The 26963-nt window shown below is 34.9% G+C and overlaps 4 protein-coding genes across 5 annotated transcripts; 2 read left to right on the top strand and 2 right to left on the bottom strand.

The window, feature by feature from the left end:
- The first annotated feature begins 3938 nt into the window (after window positions 1-3938).
- LOC139889761 (uncharacterized mitochondrial protein AtMg00810-like) lies at window positions 3939-4478 on the top strand. Its single transcript, XM_071872696.1, has one exon. It carries the CDS (start codon window positions 3939-3941, stop codon window positions 4476-4478), a length of 540 nt encoding a protein of 179 aa, XP_071728797.1.
- A 4789-nt stretch (window positions 4479-9267) lies between these two features.
- Window positions 9268-12124, top strand: LOC139866069 (uncharacterized). 2 transcript variants are annotated; one of them, XM_071854207.1, is made up of 13 exons: window positions 9268-9335; window positions 9424-9568; window positions 9643-9677; window positions 9809-9941; window positions 10040-10221; window positions 10344-10483; window positions 10590-10688; window positions 10776-10900; window positions 10990-11091; window positions 11183-11289; window positions 11377-11464; window positions 11544-11728; window positions 11806-12124. In XM_071854207.1, the coding sequence occupies exons 1-13, from the start codon at window positions 9298-9300 to the stop codon at window positions 12008-12010; spliced, it is 1584 nt and encodes a 527-aa protein (XP_071710308.1). In that variant the 5' UTR covers window positions 9268-9297; the 3' UTR covers window positions 12011-12124. The 2 variants fall into 2 exon arrangements, with proteins under 2 accessions (XP_071710308.1, XP_071710302.1); XM_071854201.1 differs by having other exon boundaries at window positions 10344-10498.
- A 481-nt stretch (window positions 12125-12605) lies between these two features.
- On the bottom strand, window positions 12606-14391 carry LOC139866060 (arginine-specific demethylase JMJ22). Its single transcript, XM_071854189.1, has 2 exons — window positions 13084-14391; window positions 12606-12986 (listed from the first exon to the last, which is right to left on the bottom strand). The coding sequence occupies exons 1-2, from the start codon at window positions 14358-14360 to the stop codon at window positions 12746-12748; spliced, it is 1518 nt and encodes a 505-aa protein (XP_071710290.1). The 5' UTR covers window positions 14361-14391; the 3' UTR covers window positions 12606-12745.
- A 2932-nt stretch (window positions 14392-17323) lies between these two features.
- Window positions 17324-21118, bottom strand: LOC139866049 (myosin-binding protein 7-like). Its single transcript, XM_071854180.1, has 2 exons — window positions 19628-21118; window positions 17324-17650 (listed from the first exon to the last, which is right to left on the bottom strand). Exons 1-2 carry the CDS (start codon window positions 20962-20964, stop codon window positions 17548-17550), a joined length of 1440 nt encoding a protein of 479 aa, XP_071710281.1. The 5' UTR covers window positions 20965-21118; the 3' UTR covers window positions 17324-17547.
- Between the last annotated feature and the right edge of the window lie 5845 nt (window positions 21119-26963).

The raw sequence follows: 26963 nt of genomic DNA, 5'->3' as shown, positions 1-26963 counted from the left end.
CCAAGTAAACGATGATCAACTCACCGGGGCCGAGTTTATTCATGAACAACCGAGAAAATTTATACATATTCAAGCAAGACCCAACGCGACTCGTAATCACCAAGAGCTACGCCGATGTTAGACGTAAACATTTCAAATTCCACGTGGGAAACCGCGTCACGTTAAGAGTCGCACCTTGGAAAGGTGCAATCCGTTTCGGGAAAACGTAGGAAGCTAAATCCGCGATATTTTGATCCTTTAAATACTTGGGGTGTTTTGGAACCGTCGCTAGCCGTTTAGACTTTTCCGACTCATTTTGGGTCTCCGTTTATCCTACATTCGATGTATCAACTCAAAGACGTGTTTTGCGAAACGAGAACTTGTTATCTCCTTTAATGAACTCACTATCGACGATAACCCTCACTTCCTAGGAGGACCGGTTGAAACCATGAATCATGGAAGCCAAACCTTAAAACAACATATGATCCCGACCGTCAAAATTCGTGGAAATACTCAAGGACGTACCTTCACTTATTCGTAGAATTTACAACGCAAGATCTCGAGTAAGATTCAACAACTACTACTTCCAACTAAATTTCGGGACGAAATTTCTTTTGAGGTGTGGATAATGTAACATCCCGCGTTTTTCCGTTAAATTTATTTTTAACACCGTCTTTTTTTTTTTAAATAATATCTTTCGCTATTTAAATTCCCAATTTCCGTTGACTAACGTTTATAATATTCTCGTTATTTAATTATAACACCACTCGTTTACTTGAGCGTTTTTAAAATATTCGTTTGGTTAAATCCCGCACCCGCTTTGAAACTCGAGGGACCGGAGTTGCCAAATGGGCAAACTAGTTGACTAGGTCAACTAGTCAACCCATTTTTCATTCATTCAATCACCTCCCTCTCTCCCTCTTTCTTTCTTTTTTTCTCTCAAGAACACAAACATAATTCATCATCTAAATTCGGATCGGGAAGCAAACTTCAAAACAAATTACATATTCGTGATCCTCTCATCATCCTCTTCGATTTGGTACCAATTTCATCCATTTTGGGTAACATTTCTAAAACACTAAATTTCTCTAAATTCGTTTTATATACTTGAAATTGTGTTAGTTAGTGTCTATGGCTCGTGTATAACATGAATATATGTTTTGTTTGCTCGATTCGTTGTTTTGAGTAACTAGTTTGAACATTTGAAATGGGTTAGCTTAATCCTTGATTTTGGATGAGTTAATGTTGTTAGATTGTTAAAGTGCATGTTTTAATTGTGTTACTAGTATCACTAGCTTCGTTTTGATGCGTAGGTTGATTAAGGAAACTTCAAAAACATGAATATTGATTTTTGCGGATTTTGGTTAGGGTTTGATAGACTTAAAACGAGCTTTTGATGTTTCGAATGCCATGAAATGTTATTAGTAAGTGCTTAGTTGTAATGTATGCTTCATTACCTTCAAAACGGCATATCGTATGTGTAAATTGGATTCCCGAATCATAAAATACGTTTTACGAACTTGAAACTTTGAAAATAAACCTTTCTTGATCAATTGACGAGTTTTCGGTTATTGTAAATGATGTTTTTGATTAATGATATGTGGTTAGTTGTATTCCTTGTCGAAATAGCTTTCCGATGATATAAAATACATGTTCTAATTGTTTGCGGATCATAAAATGTGAATGTTTGTGTTTTGGTTCGTGCATACTCTGAAAACTGACCAGAATTCTCTGGCCAGGTAGTGGCGCGGCGCGCCACATCCCCGCGCGGCGCGCAGAATCGCCTGGCCAGATTCTGCTCACTTTGGCGCATTTCACGCGAAATGTTTGACTAGCTATCGACCTCCGATTCACATGAAACTTGTTCTAATATGCTTATATATGAATAAAAACCTCAGAAAAATAGTTCGGGACCGAACCCGAACGTGTTGACTTTTTCGTTGACTTTGACCAAGTTTGACTTTTAGTCAAACTTAACCAAACTTTTATACAATCATTCTAACATGCTTTTATACTTGTTTCTTGTATGAAACTTGACAACGTGATTCACATGCTATACTTAATCGAGTCGTAACGAGCCATAGGACTAATTGAACACATTTCACCCGACCTTGTATCGTAACCGGTTAATTGATACAACTTACTTGTTTAGGTCAAGGCTAAGCAACTTTCATGCATACGTTACTTTGTGAAGTACTTTTGTACTCGTGCACTCGAGGTGAGATCATAGTCCCACCTTTTCAACAACTTTTTATACTTTTAATTCGTGGGCTGAGAAACATATACATTACATACTTATATACATTTCACATGTATATATACTTTTCATACTTTTATACTTTGAACATAAATACGAATACAAAGATACAGACGAGTTAGAACAAAAGTCCTCAATCCAATTATCATTAGTTCCACTTGCAGGGTGTAAGTGTAAGCGAGTGATTATGTTGTGTGGCCATACGGGTTTAACGAACCCTCATTCAGACGGTTCGCTACCGTTAGTGGATGAAATATAATTTCAACGTGCATAGTGTATGTTCTAACACTATATTCAAAATTCAGAGGGAAGATTCAGTTAAGCTTTGGTAATTGGGTGCTCGCAATGCAAACTACATTCTTCGGAATAAATACGATTTGGATAATCATCTATACAAACTATTGTGGTTCAAAGTATACTTTTACAAATACATTTATGATCTCACCAACGTTTTTCGTTGACAGTTTTCTATATGTTTCTCAGGTTCATACTTGGCTATTTGATACATGCTTCCGCGTACACTCATACTTGCTTGGAGTCGAGCATACATGCATACACTCTGATTTCTTGCTTGGGGTCAAGCATACATACATACATACGCTAGGGATAGCACTTTCGGATTCAAACTTTTGTTTACATACTTACGCTATTTATAGCAACTGTGTTTTTCAACTTATATTATGTCGCAGGTTATTTCATTTATACTTTATGACTTTTGTAAACTTAGACTTGTTGTCGAACGGTTTTGTAAACTAAACTTGCAAGTCTTGTACCTTTCAAATGAATGCGACATAATTTTGGTCAAACGAGTCTCATATAGGGACTACGACCACGCAACGGGACCTAAGTAGCGGCGCCGTCAATAACGGTTTGGTCGGGTCGTTACACCAACACCCTTGCAGACCCTCCCATCTCCGAACCTACTACCATATCAACTAATATCTCTGCTCAAACCAGTGAACCACCTCCAAACACCTTATCTCAACCAGCTCGTTCTCGCACCAAAAATCCAAAATATTATGGTCCCAAATTTTTGAACACTGTTACAGCCCACCCACTGTCACCTAATATTGAGCCCACCTGCTACACGGAAGCACTTAAACAACCATAATGGCGTGATGCCATGTCCGAAGAATTTAATGCTTTACTCAAAAACAAAACGTGGGATCTTGTTCCAAAAACATCACAAAATCTAATCGAGAACAAATGGGTGTTCCAGGTCAAGCATTTTCCTGATGGCTTCATTCAAAAATTCAAAGCTCGCCTCGTTGCAAAAGGGTTTCATCAGTGACCCGGTGTTGATTACACTGATACTTTCAGCCATGTTACCAAACCGATCATAATTCGTGTTGTCTTATGTCTCGCGTTATCCCAAAACTGGAAAATCAGACAACTAGACATTAACAACGCATTCTTAAATGGTACCCTTAATGAATATGTATATATGATCCAACTCCCAGGATTTATACATCCCGAATACCCCAACCATGTTTGCAAACTCCGCAAAGCTATCTATGGGTTAAAGCAAGCTCCGAGAGCATGGTACACAAAGCTCAAAACACATCTTTTATCACTCGGGTTTACTAACTCAGTAGCTGATGCTTCTCTGTTTATTTACAAATCGAAAGGTGTGTCTATTTATATGCTAGTATACGTGGACGATATTCTGATTACAGGAAATAACACACATGTAATAGACAACATGGTTCATCAGTTGCACACTCGTTTCACATTAAAAGACTTGGGTGAGCTGCGTCAATTTCTTGGTGTGGAAGTTATCTCCACCAACAGTGGACTTTTTTGGTCACAACATACACACATCATAGACATTCTCCTCGATCAAGACATGGATGGTGCCAAGGAAGTCACAACTCCCATGAATACCTCTACTTCTATTCCTCCTGTTGAAGCAACATCATCCACAAATTCTACTGCCTTTAGAAGAGTTGTAGGGAAACTTCAATACTTGGCCATGACCCAACCCGATATTGCTTATGCGACAAATAAGTTATCCCAATTCATGCATAATCCCTCCGATGATCACTGGAACGCTATTAAACGGCTACTTCGTTGCTTAAAAGGAACCATTCATCATGGCTTATTTCTTCAAAAAGTTCAAACTTTGTCTCTAAGTACGTTTAGTGATTCCGATTGGGGAGGTACAAATGGATATGGTAGATCCACTACAGGCTATGCTATATATCTTGGAGGCAACATCATTTCGTGGAAATCAGCACGATAGAAATCGGTATCTCACTCCTCAACCGAAGCCGAGTACAAAGCAATTGCCAATGCCACCTCCGAGATCTTATGGATTCACAACTTGCTTACTGAATTGGGTATCACACAACACCACAGTCCCTCACTGTTTTGCGACAATGTTGGTGCCACTTACTTGTGGGCCAATCCAGTTTTTCATAGCCGAATGAAGCACATCGCACTCGATTACCATTTAGTTCGGGAGCACATTCAAAATGGCACACTCACTATCCAGCACATCAGTAATAAAGATCAAGTAGCTGACACCTTAACCAAGCCGCTTCCCCGTCTACCGTTTCTTCGCTTTCAGTCCAAGATTGGCGTTACCGATGGTACCTCCATCTTAAGGGGGCGTATTAGCACATCTTGACTTGCACGTGTTGTAACTTATATTCCACTTATTATGGAGAGCCCAACTTACTCTCCTGGATATATGTATCAGTCAAACATTTGTTGTATCTAGTTTCCTATATATTCTTTGTATCGTAGTGTATTCAAAGTAATACGAATAACAAACACTTGTTCTCAACTGTGATAAGTTTTATATATTTTTAAGTATGTTTTCATGCAGATAGAAGTAGAAGTAGATGTAGATGTTGAAATAGAAATGGAAATAGAAAAGAAAATACACAGCATCAAAATTTTATTTTATATATAAAATCACACAATTTTTAAAAGATGTTATCATTTCATTATACTTCAAATTTTAATTTTATTAATTTTATGTACAAGCATACAAAGAACTTTAAGGGATGATTGGTATAAACAAGATAATGAAGTAACTACGCGTTGCAACGGTTGCGATACTGATTTTGAGTGTTTATGGATGTGTATTATTTAATTACGTACGTTGTATCAGATATATATATTTTTATGAAATGGTGTGACATAATTTTATGTATATGAGATCATTTTTGAACAAAATATAATCAATCATATTGGTATAAAATATATTTTAACGACAATGATAAAAAAACAAAGATTATTTTTTTTCTATCTTTAACCTTAACTTAACTCACCAGGTAGTATATGCTCTTCTAAAAAGTGCCAAACGAATTTTTTAAAAATGATAAATAAAAAAGATTGTTTAATGAAGAATAATAAATTGGATTTACATAGAAAAAAAGAAGTTGAAAAATTGACTTACAATATAAAAATGTGTTGAAACCAATATGTAAAAAGTGGATAACGTTTAACAAAAGCGTGAATAGTAAACGGAGCAATATGAGGGCTGGAAATTCTCTTGTCATTAGTATATATATTAATAATATTAATTAATATTTAATATTAATATTAGGGAAAATGACACCAAAATGCATTGAACTTTCATCAAAATCCTATTGTATGCATTCAACTTTCAAAAGTCCTATTGTATGCATTCAACTTTGTATTTTCTCCTATTGTATGCATTTAACTTGTTATAAGAGGTTACCTTCTAGGTCACCTTCTAAATATTTACATCTTTACTCCCTCATATTTGTAAATTCTAATTTCATTAGTTCTTTTGTTAAATAAAACATTTATATCTTCATATCTATGTGATACATCACCCTTATTCTGTTTCTTTACTGATTTTCTTACACCACATGAGCTTGAACCACCTGTAATAAAGTAGTGATTTATTTGTGTACAATTACAATGTGAACAAATACATTGAATTTAATATAGCTTCATAAATGAAAGATACTGTAATACACTAAGAATAAAAAAAAAAAAACATTATAGCATCAGTCATTTAAGAGTCTAGATATGCAAAGTGTAGTGCAAACCATGAAACAAAGACTATTCAGCGTTGTACAGCGGACAAATTTAAACAAAGTGAGCAACGTGAACGATATGGGCATTGTGTACAATGTTTACAACGTCGAAGTGTAAAATGTGCACGTCGTGAAGAATACCTTTATACTCACTTTTGTGTTCCATCAAGTGGAAACACCATTAAGACCCAAATAACGTGTATAAATCTATTCATGTTTCCACCATACATAAAAAAACTAAAACAGACCAGAAACAACATGATATAAATACGATTAAATTGTCGTTTATAAAGATCAAGTGATACTGAAATAACCTGCATCTTCCATCCAAATATCGTCTTCTATAATAGGATAAACTGGAATATTGTACTCTCCATCATTTTTTTTTTTTTTTTTTTTTTTTTTTTGAATTTCACTTTTGTTGAAATTTACGCCTTCAATTGAGTTGTTATTCACGATTTCATTCTCTTGAGTGTTGTCTATTTTGTTTGTTATATTATGATCGAAATAATAGTGAATTTTAGTAAGATGAACGACAAATTTGAATGTTAATTGCAATGAATGTGTGATAAAATGATTTGAATAAGAAAACTGTAAGTTGAGATTGATGGGTGGGAACCATATGGTTACTCACGTAACTTTCAAACATGTATTCAAAAAATTAGTTTTTTGTATTTTACATTTGTAGTATTATTTATATAATTACTAATTTGCCCCCTAGATATTTGGTTCCGTAGGTTATGTAGAAATAATTGGTTATGTATTGAACATTTATCATATGAATAATACTTAACGGTTGATAATTTGGGTGATCGTAAGTTAGGCATATCAGTTTGATACATGACTATGTTGTAAATGTAAATATTCAGTAGGCGTACCTCAAAGATATTTACTAGTATATAGTTTGAATATAACTTATCTCTAATCACAGCTTCGTGTCTCGTACATATTTATTTCAATCTGGAGAACAACGGTCCTGTTCAATGTTTATCGTGTCACCAAAATAGATAGAGCAAGACCAAAGTCACAAATACTTTGTTAAGGAATAATGGAAGTCTTGACAAGAAGATTCTAAGATAAATGTGACCTTGAATAAAGTTTTAAGGCTATATAATATATAATTTGGTCAAGTTGATACACTACAACAAAATGATCAATATTACACACTTATTTATGGATATATAATTAATGTATAATTTAGACAAGATGAAGACGATGAATGTATGAAGATATAAATGTTTAGTTTAACAGAAGGATTAATGAAATTAGAATTTACAAATATGAGGGACTAAAGATGTAAATATTTAGAAGATGACCTAGAAGGTAACCTGTTATAACAGGTTGAATGCATATAATAGGAGAAAATATAAAGTTGAATGCATACAATAGGACTTTTGAAAGTTGAATGCATACAATAGGATTTTGATTAAAGTTCAATGCATTTTGGTGCCATTTTCCCTTAATATTAAATATTAAATTACCAACGAACGTTTGCTTCAATGGTATCAAGCCTCAGTGTGAAAGGGCCCGCGATTAGTTTCCAAGCAACCCGGGTTCAATTCCTGGGGGCGAAAGGTTTTCTCTCAAATTTCTTGCGATTAGTTGTCAAGCAACCCAGGTCCCGCGACTAGTTGCCAAGCAACCCGGGTAGGAGTTTCCTTCTAGTGTGTGTGGGTGCAAATGACGAGGGTCGCTGAAATAAATGATCCGCTGATGCAAATTCGCCGTTCAAAAAAAAATATATTAAATATTAAATTAATTAAATTAATGTATTAGTGGATAATGTGGGATGGACGAAATAATTGGGAAAGATAATAACAATAGTCTAAATTAAGTGAGCTATTTATATATAATCCAAAGATTAGGGTTATATATGTAACTTTGTACCTAACGGAAACTACTAACGACGTGAAGCAGGCCAAGAGAGGGAAATCAAAAGTTGTTTGAAGGCCAAAAGACTCCCAAATCCCGCTTTAATATTTATAAATTTCAAGTTTTACTTTTATTTACATTTTGCCCTAAGAACAACTGTTTCTCGGGCAGGAATTGTCAACGAAAACGATCGGAGATCAATCGTCCGATCAGGTTTTCAGATCGCTGGCCTAGGGTTTACTCTGATTGTAATTTGAATCGGTGAAAATGGCTAAGGTTGCAACTAGGGCACAGATGTTGCCGGCGTCAAAACCTCCATTGTTTTCCGGCAGTATCGACGGTGGTTGCTCCAAGGCTGCTGTTAACGGAATGAAACGAAAAACGCCTTCTGAGTTGAGAGTGAGTTCACTATACTATTTCACTATATTGACTATAGTGAATAGTGATAATTAAGTAAATTTGATTGACTTTGCTAGGGCTTTGATATTATTGCACTGATTTAACAAATTAGGTGTCTAATAAATGTGGCCAAGGCAACACATGGATGATTTGTTTGTTGAGATAAAAAAGTGAATTATATGGCTTGTATGTTACTAAAGCCGCAATTTTTATCGATTAATACAATATGTTAAGAATGTGAAATAAGTTGGAAATAGTTGAATATGAATCAAATTGGTACATTGCTATGGAAGTGCTTGTTTAGTGATGGAAATTTAAGAATGTTAGGCGTATAACTACTTCTATTCTTAGGAGAGTGATAATTATGCACTATCTGTTGTTGTCTAAAGATGATATGATGTTTATACCATGTACGCATATATAGATATATGATTTTTAACAAAAAAAGGTACTTAATAGTTTGATAAAAAAACTTAAAAGAATGCCAAACTTTAGCATATTTTCATGGACGTTTGTATAATCGGTGCTGATTTTATATTTGTTGGTAGAACGTCTGCTACTGAGTTAATTATCAATCAATTAAAATCCATGATGTAATTACAGAGCGTAGGAATTTCTGGCTGATTGACCAATCTAACTGTTTGATGTGTTTATTACCTAAGATTTAGCGTGCTGTCTTCATGTTGTTCTGTAGTATGTATAGAGGAAAGCTGATATATGAGATCTTGATAAATGCAGGGTGAGCAGTTGAAACGTAAGAACAACATTGAGATTATGGATGAATCTCAAGCACCAGAGCTTGGTTCTTTGCGGTATCAACCTCACAAACTAACCCTTGGTATTTAAAATTTTCAATAGTTGTATCTATATATATTACTTAACCAACATATTTGTTGACAGGAATTTTAACAGACCATCATATGAGCCTACTAAACCTATTCCACCAAAGAATCCCAGATACATTGAGACGCGTGTCGATGAACTGTTTCCGAGCAGGAAAAACATTTTGAGGTCTAAGATGCTATATGGAAAGGAAAATGTTAAGGTCCGCATTATTATTTTTGATTTGATAAAAAGATCTTTAAATTTTTGTCTGCCCTTACCATATATACATTTCAGGAAAACATTACCGCTGATCATACCGATAGCTTAAGGTATTTTTCTTTTTCTTTCAAGTTTGCTGCTGAAGGGCAACCTTCAGGGTACACATATGTTCATCTTACTACTCTGTACTGTTTAGTTTTGATAATATGCACGTTTCATTCACTTTATCTTGTTGTCGCAGGCCAAAAGATTCACATGCTTTAACTTCAACAACGCCTCACATTACAACCAAAAAAAGTAGTGTAAGCACATTCCGTAGTGTTATGGAGATATCTGCAGGGGGTGAAAAGTCAACAGAAGTTCCACTTGATATGGTATGTATTTGTTGTTTATTTTATATATATATGTTTCACATACAGTCATGTTATGTATATCAGTATATGTAAAAATCAAGATTTGATTATTATTATAGGATGAAGCCTTTAGAGGTCTTGCAGCTCGTGCACATGCTACATTCCCTGTTCCACCCACAGAATCAGTTGACGGGAATAATACAAATTTCTGCTCAGAGTTTCATATTCCTGGTCAAAAGACTCCATTGGATTTCACATTGAAAACTAGCATGCGTGTGATTGCTTCATCTTCAGTAAATTGGTAGGGTCACTTGACTGTCGTCTTTCGTACTTCATTCAATTCGAAATTCTTAGAGTAAAAAATATTACTTTAAGTTTGAAAATCAACATTCTTGTGATCATAACTTCTTTGTAATTGTATAGGTTTCATCGTTCGATAAGTGGTGGAACATTTAATGGTCTTGAGCAGGCCAATAATAAAGCTTTGTATTCGTGGGTGTACCCACAGAGTTCTTTGCCTCCTGCAGTCATATCAGCAATAACTTTATCAGTAAAGGGGGAAGGTTTTGAAACAAAAAGTTAATTAATTTCTTAATAAATATTGCTTTTCATTTTCTTTTATTTACATTTCTTTGAGATTTAAACATGAATTGCTATATAATTGTGCAGTGCAAACGGATTTCTTGACCAAACGTCAGTTGGCATGGGAGGACTCATTTCGTAGCCTTTATGTCAGTTTGAGGAAGAACATTTGTAACTTATTTTATGGTATGGTAGTTTATCTTCACATCCAACAATTAGGTATAATAGTTTACTAGTTTTTCGTATTAATTATCGATTCTTGCAAGTTTACAGTCTGCTCTGCACAGTTTGTGGTAATGTTCATTAGCTCCTATGGTTTAACCCCAAGTGGTAAAAATGTGTGCCGTGCATATGTATCCCAGTCAACAAGAACCTTACGCTCACTGTTAAAAGAACAAGTACGTTTGCGCATTCCATCGTAGGGTATATTAGTCTTTACACTCAAATTATCTTTATCTTGTGCTAAGTCTGTCATAATATATTTTAGGACATCTCTTTTACTATGCCTCTGTGCCATTCTAAAGTGGAACAAGCTAGTACCGAAGACCTATTGGAGCTATCTGAGATCGAAAAGTACAACCTCGGAGAGGTATATGTAACTAAACATTATCATTTGCGCGTATGTCACTGTATGATTAGTTCCTAATATTCAAAATTCAACCATTTATATATATATGCAGACTAGGCGTACAGTTCCTCTATCTGATGTCGATAACAGTCCTGAATCTTTACTGGCGTTTGATGACATCAACGTACATGGTTTATATGACTTTCTGCTTAATTATAGGTTAACATTTATTTATTTTCATTTTTTTAAATTGGCAAACACCTTGTGAAATTCAAACACTAATTAATATTTATTTCCTGTTTTCAGGTTTCTTTTACCGTCTCTAAATAGCTATGACGTTCCTTTACTTTATTCACCCGTACCATTTGAAAACGCTGCAATTTCTGCACCAGAGGTTAGTTTGTTTATATCATCTATGTAAGCATTTCGTGCAGTAAAACAAGATATTCACATTATTAGCTCATCGATTCAAGGTTAAATGCAAGGAGGTAAAGAAGATCGATTATATTTCTGTTTCCACTACAACTGAACCTAATTACAGTTCAGCTTCTACAACCCATTACACTGTTGAAATTAAGGATGCATATCTTCCTCCATGGATAACCAGCAGTGTATGTGATGCATTAATGTCGAATGGAGATAATAGCTTCGAAGCAAGGTATGAGCAGTTTCTTATTGTTGACTTCAAAGTTACATGCAGATTCAATCTTTCTAACATTGTTAAGTTATTTGCAGTTTTGTTACGGAGCCTATGTCTATCGGTTTGAATGTCGGTTTAGACACTGCCTGCTACAAATCTGATTCTAAGGAGGCAACGGTTGAACCAAGCTGTCCGTTTGGTGTCAAGAATACCATTGTCACTCATCACCTGAGCCGTGGCTTTTTGAAAAGCTTAAAATACTCCAATGATTCTTGGACCTCTTCTCTGTCACCAGTCTGAAGTTATTTTTGTTTCAATACTGTGCTGCCCAGGAAATCATCTTTTTTTAAACCTCTAACATGTATTCGCATAAAATTTCTAATTTAATGTTATTTGGTTTATATTGCGTTTTTAGTACGTTGCATTGTATATCAATTTTTAATTTAAAGCACTTGGTTTAAAAGCTTTTCATATATAAATTGATGGCAATCAACTGTAATCAAAACAAATGAAGAGATTACTACCCTTATGTACAAGGCTGCAAAGATCGCTAATCGGGGAGCACTCGGTACAGACTTTTTAGGAAGTATTATGTAACTCGTGAGTACTCAGAGAGTACTCGGATGCCTTTGACCGATTTTGACTGATCATCCAAGTAATCCCCATTTTTGACCTAGTTTGACCAAATTTGACTGAGTACTCCCCGAGTTGCAAAAACCAATTACTCTCACTGAGTAATTTTGAGTTCAACAACATTACATCTCAAAAAATAAATCTGTATACTAAATAGTTGCCTATAATGTTGAAAAGCCAAAGGTTGTTCTCCAAGCCATTATTTCATAGAAATCAATGGATCATTAAGACGATAATGTATGTGAAACTAAACAACAAAACATCGATAAGTAAAGATGTTGGATTCAAAAAATAAATAAATGAAAATGACTAATGTTTGGTTCAAGGTAAGGCTACAACATTACGATTCACATCTTGAAAATGAAATATTGTTTATAAGAATATCGAGTGAACAACATTTGTTTAAAAAGAAAAAGTAAAGCCACCGGAGTTGGAGTCTTTTACCGAATCCCAGAAAGATGGTTTCTCCTGCTCAGCCTTTTTCTTCTCGGCTTTCAGCGCCAGCTCATCAATGGTTCCAGGTAAAGACTCTTCAATGGCTTTCTTGAATTTGTCATGTAAATTCACCCGGTCTCTTGTTCCAGAAACGAGTGTGCTAGCATTTGGTCGTTTTAAAAAATCTAACACATTCAACAAGTTCCTCCTGCAAGATCATAATACATAATACATAAATCTAGAATTCCACGCATCCACGCATATAATTATATTAAAATCATCATATCACATGAGAATAAACGAACCTGCTAACAAAATTTTGTGTAATTGCAATTGAATCTTCAAGATTTATTACTAAATGCCACCATCCATTAGGCACAAAAATCACTTCACCAGCTCTGCAGATACACTCTACAGGTTTCTTTTTCCATGTTTTAGTAGACTCGTAAAAGTTCATAAACCACTCGGTTATGGACACAGGACACGCCACCTCAGCACCATCCGAGCTCGGGTGGACCCCAGGTGGAACCACATCAGGTGGAAACAATACCCATTTCTTTGAACCTTTCACCACTGCATTCCAAGCTGACGTCGAATTAGGATCAATATGAAACGATGAACCTGACCCTGCAGGTCCAATGATAACCCATCTATAATCGGGTCGTTCATCACCCAACACACTAAACAAATCCTCTTTAAAATACACTGGAACTTCATAATCTTGACCCAGTTTCGGAACTTTATTCACGAACTTCGGGTCAAAAAGATACAACGGTCTCTCTTCTTGCGCTTGATCCGCGTACACGTAATAATCATCTAACTTCATTTCAACCGGCCCAACCGCAAATCGAGCATCACCACATACCTTAACTACATAATCCCTATCCCATTTCTTAATTGCAGACCAATTATCCAAACAACCTTCTAACAAAACCGGTTTATTCGGTTCCTCAAAATCCAACACAAATTCATCAACCGAAATCCCCTTTCTTCTAATGATATTATCCCTTTCCAACCATTCATGTTTCATTTCAAGATTAGCACAAAGCCAACTTTGAAACAAATAATCAGAATAAAAATCTTGAACTTTAAACCCTAAAGTTCCAATCTTTAACTCAAAAGAAGGCTTATAAGCAGCAATAAAAGTTGATTTCCATGACCCATTAAACAAAAACCCATTTTTACTAACCTCACAACTTTCTAACACAAGATTCCTCCAAAGGGGTTCATGATTACAAAACACATAAAATGATTTGCTTACAGTTGATAGAATACCCAAATGGGTACCCTCTAATAGCCCTAAAATATCAAGAACAAGTTCATCAGTTAAGGTTTGGATGTTACCTAAACCTGTGTTCCTTGAATTGTGAGGTGATGCCGATAAATAAAAGTTACCCAATGGCTGAACCCCATAATTTTGTGATGGGGTTGAACCCTTTAAGCTGAATCCATCTTCTGAAGTTAAATCTTGTTTTGTATGTGATAAATTAAGGGCTTTTTTAGGGTTTTTGGAATTTGATTTGAGGTGTCTTCTTCGTTTTCTTCTTTGAATTTGCTTTAACAAGGCTCTGCTGGCGAACATGATAACGATTAGGGTTTAATGGATGCTGAATAGTTTGTGTTTAGGGTTTACTAAAGTGAAATGCGTCATTTATTATTTATACACACCCTTTGTTTACAAAGCACAAGGTCACAACAGGGGCTTGTTAAGAGATTTTAGAAGTTTTAGCTTTTAGTTTTTATAAAAAAACTCTTATATAATTCCTCCGTTTTTATATTATTGTCCACTATTTTATTTTGGGATGTCCCAAATTAATTGTCCACTTCTATAAATGGAAAGAAAAGAAGATATTTTATTGGTGGATCTGGACAGAGAAAATATTTCATTGATGGAGAAATGAAGTTAGTGGGATTTCCTTAAACTGTGTGTTTTTTGTCTGGTGACAATAAATATGGGACGGAGGGAGTAATAAAAAGCCTCCTTTGGTGACACGAGCTTAAAGCTTTTTAGAAGTGAGAAAAAGCCCCTGTTTTAAACGCTACACGTACCACCGTTTGAGATTGAGATAAAGCGTTTAGGGTATTTAATTAACTAAAAACCCTTCCATGATTATAGAAAACTCCCACGTAAATCAGTTATATCACCTTGATAAAAGCCGATAACCCCAAGCATCGTTACTCTTCTGGTTTATTATTCACGATCGCGTCTGCAATTCTTCTTTGAGGTAAACCCTAATTCTTAATCTTCTATTGATTCTGCTGTGATATGCAATTTTTGTTAAACTTCTATTGATGCTGCTGTGATTACGGTTGCTAATGATCTGCAATTATTAATCCTCTAATGCTTTTATCACGTTACTCTTATTGATTGATGCTGCTGTTAACCGTAATTGTTGTGCTAGTGGTATTAGGAATATGATTTGCAAAAGCCATAAACTGACATATACGTTAACAGCGAGGACTTACATATTATATGTATGTTTTTTGCTCTTTACTTGTTTAGTTCAATCAGCTCGTTACTTGTTACTTGTATAAATTAACTCGTTACTTGTAATAAGTAGATCATTAGCAATGAATAAATTAACAATGATCTTGTATTTATTTAATCTTGTATCGATGCGGCTGTATAAATTAACTCGTTACTTGTATTGACTTAATCTTGTGTATGTATCAATGTTTGCATAGATGTGTATGTATTAATGATAGTTGGGAATGGGAATAGTTTATATAATTCTGTATGTTCAAACGTTTGCATTCTGTATGTATAGTTGCTTTTCTTTTTTCTTTACATACCACGAGATAAGCTTATTGATGTTAGTAACGTGACAGAAGCGCCAAAGGACTATTTAAAGGAAGATATAATGAGATGAAACATGTTCGTAACGATATTGCTACTTTAATATAGAATGCTCGTCGAAAAAAATTTAGTATTACAATATATGTTTTCGGTTATTTGTTAATGGCTACGTTTGTTAAATCAAAATTTAAAATGAATGATGAAATTTAACTATTTTTTCTAATGTCCATTTTTATCATTTTACTTATTTTTTAACAGCTACAGCTACTTTGCCAAACAATTATATACATTTAAAAAGCTTCAGCTAACACCTGACAGCTAACAACTAGCAGTTAACAGCTAATCGCTAACAGCTAACAGCTACCAGCTTCCAGCTAGTTTTGTCAAACATACCCTAGACCAACAGAATCATAAACTGACAAAGGGCTGTAATTTTTAAAGGGCTGTAATTTTTAGCTTTATTTTATTTATTTATTACTATTACTATATATTTTTTTAGGAGAAAAATAACGAATAAACCTTCAACGAAAAATGAAAAATGAAGATCTTAATCGAGAAAATTGGGCAGGCTATTATTATATTATTTATTACTCATTGCTATTATGTAATTATGTATGTATGTTTACTATATTGTTAAATATATATCATATCATGTATATAAATAAATTTTTAATATACTAAAATGCGTGAAGAATCACGTCGTTTCACACCCAACCCAACTAAATAATGGGTTAAAACGACATTGACCCAAACTTGAACAAAAAACTGCAAAATACCCCCTTCACTATAACCAGCTTACAAAAACTACCCTGAACTCCAGGGGTAATACATATACATAAATTCTCTGAATTAAAATAAAAACTTTACCCAAACATTTCAACAGTCCGTATCTTCCTCCTCGCCCCGAGTTAAATTTCACCGACCATACCGTTAAACTCGAAATATTTTTATGAACAAAACGAAACTAACTACATTCAAAACGGACACTTTTTAGAAAACGCTAAACACAACGAGAGCCCGTATATTCCCGCTCGCAGTGAGTTAAATTTTTTCGACAGCACCGTCAGGCTCGAAATAATTTTATGAACAAAACGAAAATAAGCACATTCGAAACGGACACTTTTAAAAAAACGCTAAACACAATAACTTCCCGTATCTTCCTGCTCGCCGCGAGTTAACTTTTTTCGACAGTACCGTTAGACTCGAAATAATTTTATCAACAAAATTAAACTAACTACGTTCGAACCGGACAATATTTAAAAAACACTAAAGACGACAACACCTACAACGGTGTTTACCAAACGGGTCGTTTTCCCTTCTGTAAATACATAAAGCTACATTTAATATGAATATGCAGGCCGAAAGCCCCCGCCGCAACGCGTGGGCCGGATCCGGACTAGTTAAAATTAAATTGGAACTGTGAGAGGGAGTACTAGAAATGAAGAGAAATGAGTCTTTGTCATTTTCGTTTGTATAATGTTTTGACAAACATTTTGATTTTAAGCAAATGCAAGATAAGCATAAAAAAAGATGTTGTCCTGAGGCTATAAGAGTGACCTCGATACTGCCAAGCCATCAACTCTTTGGTTGTTTTCTAAAATACTTGAGCTAAAGTTATAAAACAGATGAGTAAGAAAAGAAAAGAAAAGCAGTGCATCTATAACTCGGAACACAACATTAGTATCATACTAGAATATGGAACATATAATATACAGTGAACATTTAACATGTTGTCACATTACATTTTGTGCAATTGAGCTCAATTCCAGCCAACCTTACGAGTAGACCAGGGCTACATCCTTCTTACTCACATTCTTTCTTCACTAATCCACCAGAAAACCAGTTTAAGGGAAAAAATTATATTGCGATTCGCCGCTCATTATGCAACAAAAACAATAGATAATAAATCATCACAAAAACAAAAAACAGTGTGTAGATTTTGTGGTACAATGATACTTTGATCTCAATTTTCTCATATTCGTGTTCTTGAAACGCACCTCCAGTGTCCCATATATGACCCCTTGTCTAAAACCATCAGCAATCCTGCATTATTTGCATCCCTACCAAACATATACCTATAGAAAACAAAGATTTACAATTTTTTTTTAAAGAACTATGAACAATTAAATAAAGTGTGACGCAAATTACATTAAAAGTACTATGCTTTATGCACATTTCCAGTTCAGGTAACGAGCTTTGTCTTCGATTCATAAAAAAAATTGTGGTTTCAAGTTTATTTATTTAAGGTTACTAAATTTCAGAAGTTTTTATTGAAGGTATGTCCAATTACCCTATATATTAAAGCCGTGACGTGTTAATACTAATCGTAACTTTGGCCATGTTGACTTGTTGACTTGTTTAAGCATAAGCATAAGCATGAAACGCTAAAATTGAGTCTGATAAAACGTAAATAATTGACGATGCTCAAAATCTGAATGAAATAAAAATTCTGTTTAAACTTGTTTCTAAATGACAATAATACGTTTAATAATTATTCTTAACACAGTTAATAATGTAAAACTATGAAGTGACCTTTTAAATTACTAGATAAAGGTAAAGGTGTGTAATTATCTAAGAAAAATTGTGAACATATTTATGGAAAATGATTTTCATCCTACATTTTCAACCTTTGAATCTCGTTATTATTTTAGGATTATGACATGTGTCTATTATCAATTCTTTGTCGAACCTATGAATCTTTAAATCTTTCATGTGTTATTATATTATTGAGTAAGTTGAATTGGTAGGTTGATAATAGCCTAAAGAAGATATCTAAGGCCACTCCCTATCGTAAATAAATTATTCATCCTCTTAACCTTCCACATCAGCGTCATATCAATACCAATATCCTATAACTAACTCATAAGGCCACTCCCTATCGTAACTAAACTATTTATCCTCTTAACCTTCCACATCAGCGCCACATCAACACCAATATTCTATAACTAACCCATAACTAAACACTCCCTATAATGGCTAAAAAAAGACTCTCTTAATATACAATGTACAAGCAACAAAGCATCAAGTCCAAACAATAAAAAGCCATTGAGACCCACAATTACTATAACCAACCTTCATACTTCCGTTAAATCCATGGTGGAAGCGGGTAACTAAAGCGGGTAACTAGCTCGTGCCTATGGTTCATTACGGGTAATGACGGGTAATGAGCGGGTAACGGACGGGTAACTAACCATAGGGGGTGGTCTAACTAAACACTCCCTATCGTGACTAAAACAATACTCCTCTTAATATACAACGTACAAACAATAAAGCATCAAGTCCAACAATAAAAAGCCACTGGGACCCACAATTCATATAACTAACCAAAACTCTTCCATTAAATCCATGGTGAGTGCGGGTAACTAATGCGGGTAACTAAGCCGTGCCTATGGTTCATTACGGATAACTACGGGTAATGAGCGGGTAACTAACCATAGGGAGTGGTCTAAGGCCACTCCCTATCGTAACTAAACTATTCATCCTCTTAACCTTCCACATCAGCGCCACATCAACACCAATATCCTATAACTAACTCATAACTAAACATTCCCTATCATGGCTAAAACAATACTCCTCTTAATATACAACGTACAAGCAATAAAGCATCAAGTCCAACAATAAAAAGCACTGGGACCCGCAATTCCTATAACTCTTCCGTTAAATCTATGGTGAAAGCGGGTAACTAACGCGGGTAACTAAGTGGTGCCTATGGTTAGTTACGGGTAATGAGCGGGTAATGGACGGGTAACTAACCATAGGGTGGTCTAAGAGGGTATTCAAACCCAGAACTATTCAATATACGTTTTTTTGCATCATTTGTCATCCTAAAACTACAATCAAATGCATTAAATGTACAGTGGTTCAACATTCATTGGTGAATCATCTAAGTAAGAGACAATCAAACACAACCAAGACAGATTATCTTACAACTTACAAGATTACTCTTAACGAACATCTTTCATTGCATTTACCCTTGACCGATCCCACTTATTTTTTATGCGCTTAATTAAATGGCTTAAGTTTATGTAAATGTATTAATATAGAATACTTACTTGGTTTGACTTGCTTTTCTTCTCCACAAGATGAATGATGCAATAGTTTGACAAAAACTCTCCAAAACAGATTGCTTTTTAACAGGCATCCTGTTTGTTGTTCCCATTTCTTTACACAAATTTTGTGCAATTTCTTTCAGTAACACCAATTGTGCTTTATCTGTTCTCATATTAATTATTGCTTGCCTCATTGATTCCCTATCAGCTTCCAATGCATGAAGTCTTGCATACAATTTCATAACCTCAGGATCTTGACTTTCATTTTGACCCATTGAATCTTTTGTTGTACTCATAACCTCATTATCAAATGTATTCACATTCACTTTCGGTTCATTACCATATGGTGCACCATAATGTATCGAATCAACCGTATATATCCTATCACTCATTTCACTTCCATATTCTGACGCATTATCGACTTTCTTGAAACACGTATTTTCGTCTTCTCTGATTGTACCAAAGAACGAACTCGTAGTACTATCTAACGAATAACGACTCGTTGGTTTTTGTTTTCGTGGTGAATGGCCCACGATTACTTTATCGTATACGGGCTGATTTCTTGGGCTTTTTTCTAACTCGTTGATTCGCTGTTCTATGTCCTTTAACGAACATGGGGTCTCGGTGAAAGTATATTTATCGATGTCAATCGTTTCGTTATCTGATTCTGGGTATATTTGTTGTTGTTGTTGTTGTTGTTCATTTGAATTGCATTTTAAAGGGGGGTAATCATATGGAATATAATCAAATTCCCCAAATTGATTTTCAGAATTTGCAATAGTACTATTAGTACGTGTAATCACACCTTTTTCGCCTTCTGCTTCAGATTCGGTTAGCCCATAACTCATCATTCGATACTTATACGCTTGTACTTCACAAGTTAACGATTGAATCGTTTGTTCTCGTTTATACAACAATTCTTCCAATGCAACAATTTCATGTTGATCATGATATATTTTTTGTTCAGAAAAACGTTTAAATTGACGCGCTTCCATTTCAATTTCGGCCTTTTCACGTTGTAATCTTAATATCATTGACATTGCTTCGTTTGCAGCTGAAGACGCTGCGTTTTGCTCTTTTTCCAATTCGTCTGAAAGATCTCGAATAGTTTGTTGTTGGTTAGTAACCATTTCACGTAACGCGCCACATTCGTTCTTTATTTCAACACGAGCCACTTCGGGTAACAAAAGGCCTGGAATCATTAACTTATGTCTTTCTTCATCTAGTTCATCGAGTTTTCTTTTAACGGATCGAATCCATTTTTGAGTACAAGCTCGATTATCGCAACAACTACAACCACATTCGCATTCTTTGTTCACACAATCTGATTCCATGATCATTCGAAACAAATCGAATATATTATATTATGTATGTGAATGTTTTTCCCTTATACTAATTCTCCAGCAGACCATATATATATGTGGATATGAAATCTTTCAAGATCTAAAGAAAAAGATTATAAAAAAAATAGGACCTTGTAATTTATTAAAAAGTTTAAAGACCAAATTCAAATAAAGCAAAATTACAAGGGCCTAAAGGGAGCTCAGGTCATGACTGTTGAAGATTGGAGGTGGAATTTCCCCAACAGAAATGGGAAATTGCATGAGACCAAATATGTAATAAATTTATGAAAAGTCAACGGTTGACCATGCTTTTCGATTTGATTAAGGAAATAGAGGGAAAACAGGAACATGTTGGAGATTCTAAACCATAGATATCCTAATTTTTCATTCACTTTTTAATTTAAATTTGCGAAGAATGTTAAATGTAATTCTTAAAACTACATTTAAATATACTATATTTGATTTAAATACTTACTCACTAATAACTCAAAGTTATATCTTACAACTATTTAAAGAGAATTTATAAACTTAAATATAGTTTAGTGTGACTAATTTTTATTTCAATATAGGCTATATACTCAAATATTAATGTAGGCTATGAACTTGTTGTTTATGTGTACTTATCAACATATATAAAGTTTGACCTGATAAATAAGGTAAAATATTAATTAAAGAAAAAATTACGTGATTGCTCCCTAAAGTTTATAACATATTTCACATTTAATAATTATGTGTTTTTCCAACTCGATTCATCACTCACATATCATAAATTACGCAGTTGGTCCCTCACCTTAACGGCCGTTTAGAAAAATCCGTTAAGTGTTGATGGACTTTTTAACGTTCGTTAGGCTCAGAGACTGTACACGCAAAACGAGCAAACTACAGGGACTGTTCGCATAAATTTTTTAGTTTAAAAAATGACACATAATTAGTTTTACCAGTTTAGCATGTAACCGGTTACATTTTGTTTATATCAATACACATTTTTTAAGTTTATGACCTACAATGATATTTATTGGGGTAGATAGTCTATATTGGAACAAAACTAAAAGTATATGATAGGTAGCTTTAATACTATGATTTATTGGTGATAAATTTGAAGAGGATTTTATGTGGTTCACTTGACTCTGATTTCACACATCAAGCGTGCAACATAAGTATATGAAAGATGATGATGATTTTAATTATGATAATTATTTAAAGATGAACTTCCACGGGTAAGTTAACTCATTCCAAAATTTACATACGGGTAGTAAACAATTTTTAGGGTTTTATTGAGGTTTTGATTATAATTTTAACTGAGTAATTTAATTTTTTGAATAGTGAATAATTAGATGTGAAAATAGGTGAAGTTTTTTTTTTTTTAAGAATAAGGGTAAGACCACATATATAGTAGTGTTTATGGTCTCATCAACTTTTCACTGTCACCACAAACGTCCGTAACGAGGCGTTTGTGGTCTTTTTCAGGCAAGGCGTTGGTAATTCTCAAACGCCAGAATTCTTGAAAGTGTTGGTGATATAACAATTCCTTATTAGTTGGTTGGTGTAGCCGTTTGGAAAGTAGTCGTTGGTATTTTTTTTCCTATATGAACAAACACAAACTTATCTTGTTTTCATACTACAATCTCTCAATCATTCACAAAAATACTTCTCAAACATCTTTTAAAAAGATATTATTGGCTCAAAGTTTAGACGTTTTGCTTGAATCTTTGTCTGAAGATGAAGATATTATTCAAGCGGTGCAACTATATCGTGAAGAACGTGAGAGGGGCGAGACATCAAGGCGACATATCCAACGAATTCCACGTGTTTATATTAATAGAGATCGTGAAGGTACGGGTCAACATTTATGGAACGACTATTTTCACCGACACCAACGTATTATATTGTAGTGTAGCATATTATATTGTTTGGTGTATATGCTATTGATTATGCTAGTTGCGGTATTGGAGGTTATTAGCTTGATACTTGGAGTTAGTATGTTAATTATATTGCTAGCATGTATGCGGTATGTGAGTAAGAGTTTGCAAGTAGGTATATTATATATGTATGTGTATAACTATTGCATTCACTAAGCGTTTTGCTTACCCTCTCGTTGTTTACCTTTCAGGCTCCGGCGTGGATAAGGGCAAAGGTATTCGTTTGGATTAGTGGCTCTCGGGGGATTAGCTTTTGGAAGTTCGACCAAGATTTGGGTAGTTTAACCCCAAACACCATGCTCTAAGTGTCGTTTGGAAATTAAACTTTTGTGGTCTAAACTTGTATTTTGTACGAAATTCGTAATTCGGGACGATGTGGGCCCGGTGTTGAAAAACTCGTTTTTTATTTTGGGAATCTCTTAGTTTTACTTATTATAACGTACTGTGAAAGTCGTTTCGCCTAAAAGTTTGGGAAACGTGTTTTACAAACGTGCATAAACAGGAAGTGGACAGACCACTTTGGAGCGCCGCTCCACCCTGGGGCGCGCCGCTCCAATTGCTGAATCTGGACTGTTTTTTTTTTAAATTTTTTTAAGTGTTTTCCGTTGGATAACGGGTTGGGTCGTTACAAGTGGTATCAGATCATGGTCTAAGGGATTTAGGCGACTTGGGATAGGTGCCTAGACTTAGACTTTATTGTGTGTCCGTTTTATGCGGGACTTGTAGGAGACGGGTCGGACAGGGATATGGTTAGTGCCTAGGTTTAGGTGAACTAACTAGGATTGTAGATTGTATCGTGGTAATATCCTTGCTTGTGTATATATCGCGTAGAGTTGGTGTTGTGTTTACAATCGTCAAGCGAGATAGATGTTGTACTAACGAGTGGATGCGAGACGTTGTACTAACGAGTGGATGCGACGTGCTCACGTATTAATGACTAACTACCATTAATACGGGTGCAAATCGTGCTTAACAAGTGATGTACGACGGGTGTTAAGCAAGACGGGGCGGTGTTGTGTGTGGTTTAATTACTTTTTCGTTATTTAATCGTTGTGCGTTCCATAAAATGAAGACGGAAGACGGATGTCACGACCCGAAAAATTTCGACTTATTTTTAAGTCTATTCTCTATGTGAATTAATATTTCTGACACGATAAGCAAGTTTAATGGTCTCAATTTTTTATTATTATTTTATATATATTCAATTACCCTTTAACTATTTTCGACGATTCACGAACAGTAGTTGTAATTATATATGTATATATATACATATACATATATATATATATATGTACATATACATATATATATATATGTACATATACATATATATATGTACATATACATATATATATATATGTACATATACATATATATATATGTACATATACATATTGTCACACCCCCAAATAGGGCCTGGGGTATTTGTGACTAATTATATCAAATCACAGTCGTATAAATGAGAACGACTCTATATGAGACGTTTATTGAGTTTTGAAGCGGAAGCTAAATATATTACATTATATTTAGAGCATTAAATGTCTTTAATTGATATGATATGTAATGAAGACTCCAAGCATAGCAAACAATCATTATCAAAGCAGTATATATACAGCGGAAGCAATATTTAAGTACCCGAGAATAAACATGCTTTAAAAAGTCAACACGAGGTTGAGTGAGTTCATAGGTTTGTCATAAATAATGATTTCAGTAATAGATCACAAGATTTAATAAAAGACGATATATCATGTATATCAAAAGTATGCCATGAGCGTATAATATCAAAACTAAACGATTTTACCCCGAGACAATACATATGTAATTGTCGAGATCATTATTATACCACCAATTGACCTGAAGTCAACAGTGCGGGACGTTACTCCCAATAGCGCTATTTATAATAATTCCGTTTGCCTCTTCATTATCTAGCAATTAATGATATTATGTAACAACCCAAACCAAACCACGAACAACCCGCGTAAAAATAACAATTTTTTTTTTGCTGGAACAGCATATGGCGCGGCGCGCCATATGGCCGCGCGGCGCGGCAAACTGGTCTGTCCCAAAAGTCATGAAACGCGAAAAAGATCGGCCACTTTCCGACATAATTAGACAAAACGCTTTTAACAACATATTCAAACATGTAAAACTAACACAATTCAAACATAAAATAAGTTTTACAAAGTGGGGCCCACTTTGACCGTTTTACGAGTTTAATACATAACGCGAGTTTCGACCACCAAAAAGTTTAAGTACCAAACGACGCGATGAGCATGGTGGTTGGGATTAAACTACCCAAGTCATGGTCAAACTCCAAAAGCTAACACATCCAAAAGGCGTCCCCTAACAAGCGGGATCTCTAATCCAACCGTATGCCCTTACCCTTATCCACGCCGGAACCTATAAAATGGTAAACAACGAGAGGGTAAGCTAATGCTTAGTGAGTAGAATAAATATATACATGCATGTAAAACTTACCTACTCGCATCCACAATATCATATAACGCATACAAACGCATAACGTCTCAATAAACAAGCTAGTATCGTCAGTTCGTACAACTAGCAACATCAATAGCATAATATTCATAATAATAATTAAACGCTAACGTCAACAACTATAAACCATGGTTAACCAAAATCTTCGCAAGGGAATGACTTCGCGAAACAAGTCATCGATGTTCTTAACAACCGTTAGCTCCCAAAAACGGCTATGGTATGCTAACCCCCGAGGTGTTCCAAAAACGGCTATGGCATCACCCCCAAGTGTTCCCAAAAATGGTTATGGCATCACTTGATCAACGTGTGAGTAAAACACGGCTATTACTCACAATCATGTACACAAACACGGCTATGTGCACAATAACTCGGATAATAATGTGGGAGTAAAACACGGCTATTACTCGCCACTATATGCACAAACACGGCTATGTTCATAAATATAAAACGTGGACAAAACGGCTATGTCTCATAACTATGGTCACAAAACGGCTATGTGACACCATTAATACGGCACGTAAATCATATACATACATATATAGATTTTCCACTCACCTCAAAGTCTTGATGAGAGATAGACAAGCTCAGAAATCTTCAATGTAACGTACCTATTACATTATACATAATATCAATCACAAACTCAAGTTGGTCAACCAACTCAAACTCCATTCTATAGTTATTTTGACCCATGGTGCAATCTCGACCCATTTGCACCCTTAACCCTAATATTTGGGTCAATCATAACCAAAACCCTAACATTTGCCAAATTAGGTCTTAAAACACTTTTCAACACAAGGTCTATGCATATTACACATACACTAACCATCTTAGGTCCACTATGACCCATTTGACCACTTAAAAGTCAATACACCCATTTCGGATCATCCGCTAACCCACTCGACACCCGTTTACATTTATATAAGTGTGCTAGTAATTCAACTAACCAATTTAAGCTCATAAACATAATTTAATACTTTGAAAACCCTAGTTAGTCACCTTTGGGTCTACATGACCCAAATTCGCCCAAAGCACCCAATTTACTAATAAAGTGGGTTTTTAAGTTCACCATTAACCGTAACACCAACCCTTTCCCAAAATTAAATTAGGAAATCAAGATTAGAGCATACCACTATGATCAAAACGTAGCTAGCGGATAGATGAACAACTTTAATGCTTGCACTTAGACCCGATTCAAGCTTCTTCTTCTTCCTTATTTTTAGCTTTCTCACACTAGGATTCTTACTCTCTCTCTAAAATTGAATTGGATAAGAATTGGTGGTTGGAAATGGAGTAAATGACACTCCAAAAACTGATCCAAGGCCTTAAAGTCGGATCACTTGTGATTTTACCAATTTGCCCTTTTAAATATCTAATAAAAAGGAAAAGATGAGTTGTCAGCCCGTATTGGCGCGGCACGCCACTGGCCCGCGCGGTGCACAGATAGCCCAGGCCAGATTCTTCCTTATTTTTATTATATGCAACGAAAACCCCACAACTTGAATAACTTAATTACACAAATGTACAAGTAAAATATTCGGGTCTTACATATTACAAAGCAGGGTTTTGCATGTTTCATATGAG

Source organism: Rutidosis leptorrhynchoides, chromosome 1 (assembly GCF_046630445.1).
Source record: "Rutidosis leptorrhynchoides isolate AG116_Rl617_1_P2 chromosome 1, CSIRO_AGI_Rlap_v1, whole genome shotgun sequence".
Taxonomy (NCBI): domain Eukaryota; kingdom Viridiplantae; phylum Streptophyta; class Magnoliopsida; order Asterales; family Asteraceae; genus Rutidosis; species Rutidosis leptorrhynchoides.
This window is presented reverse-complemented; position numbering and strand designations above follow the sequence as displayed.

Coding starts and splice junctions, on each gene's coding strand:
- LOC139889761 (XM_071872696.1), top strand. CDS start 3,939: ATGGTTCATCAGTTGCACACTCGTTTCACATTAAAAGACTTGGGTGAG.
- LOC139866069 (XM_071854201.1), top strand. CDS start 9,298: ATGGATGAATCTCAAGCACCAGAGCTTGGTTCTTTGCG. Junction 9,942..10,039: donor CAGAAGTTCCACTTGATATG/GTATGTATTTGT, acceptor TTATTATTATAG/GATGAAGCCTTTAGAGGTCT. Junction 11,465..11,543: donor CTGCAATTTCTGCACCAGAG/GTTAGTTTGTTT, acceptor CATCGATTCAAG/GTTAAATGCAAGGAGGTAAA.
- LOC139866060 (XM_071854189.1), bottom strand. CDS start 14,360: ATGTTCGCCAGCAGAGCCTTGTTAAAGCAAATTCAAAGAAGAAAACGA. Junction 12,987..13,083: donor ACACAAAATTTTGTTAGCAG/GTTCGTTTATTC, acceptor ATGATCTTGCAG/GAGGAACTTGTTGAATGTGT.
- LOC139866049 (XM_071854180.1), bottom strand. CDS start 20,964: ATGATCATGGAATCAGATTGTGTGAACAAAGAATGCGAATGTGGTTGT. Junction 17,651..19,627: donor AGAAAAGCAAGTCAAACCAA/GTAAGTATTCTA, acceptor TGTTTTCTATAG/GTATATGTTTGGTAGGGATG.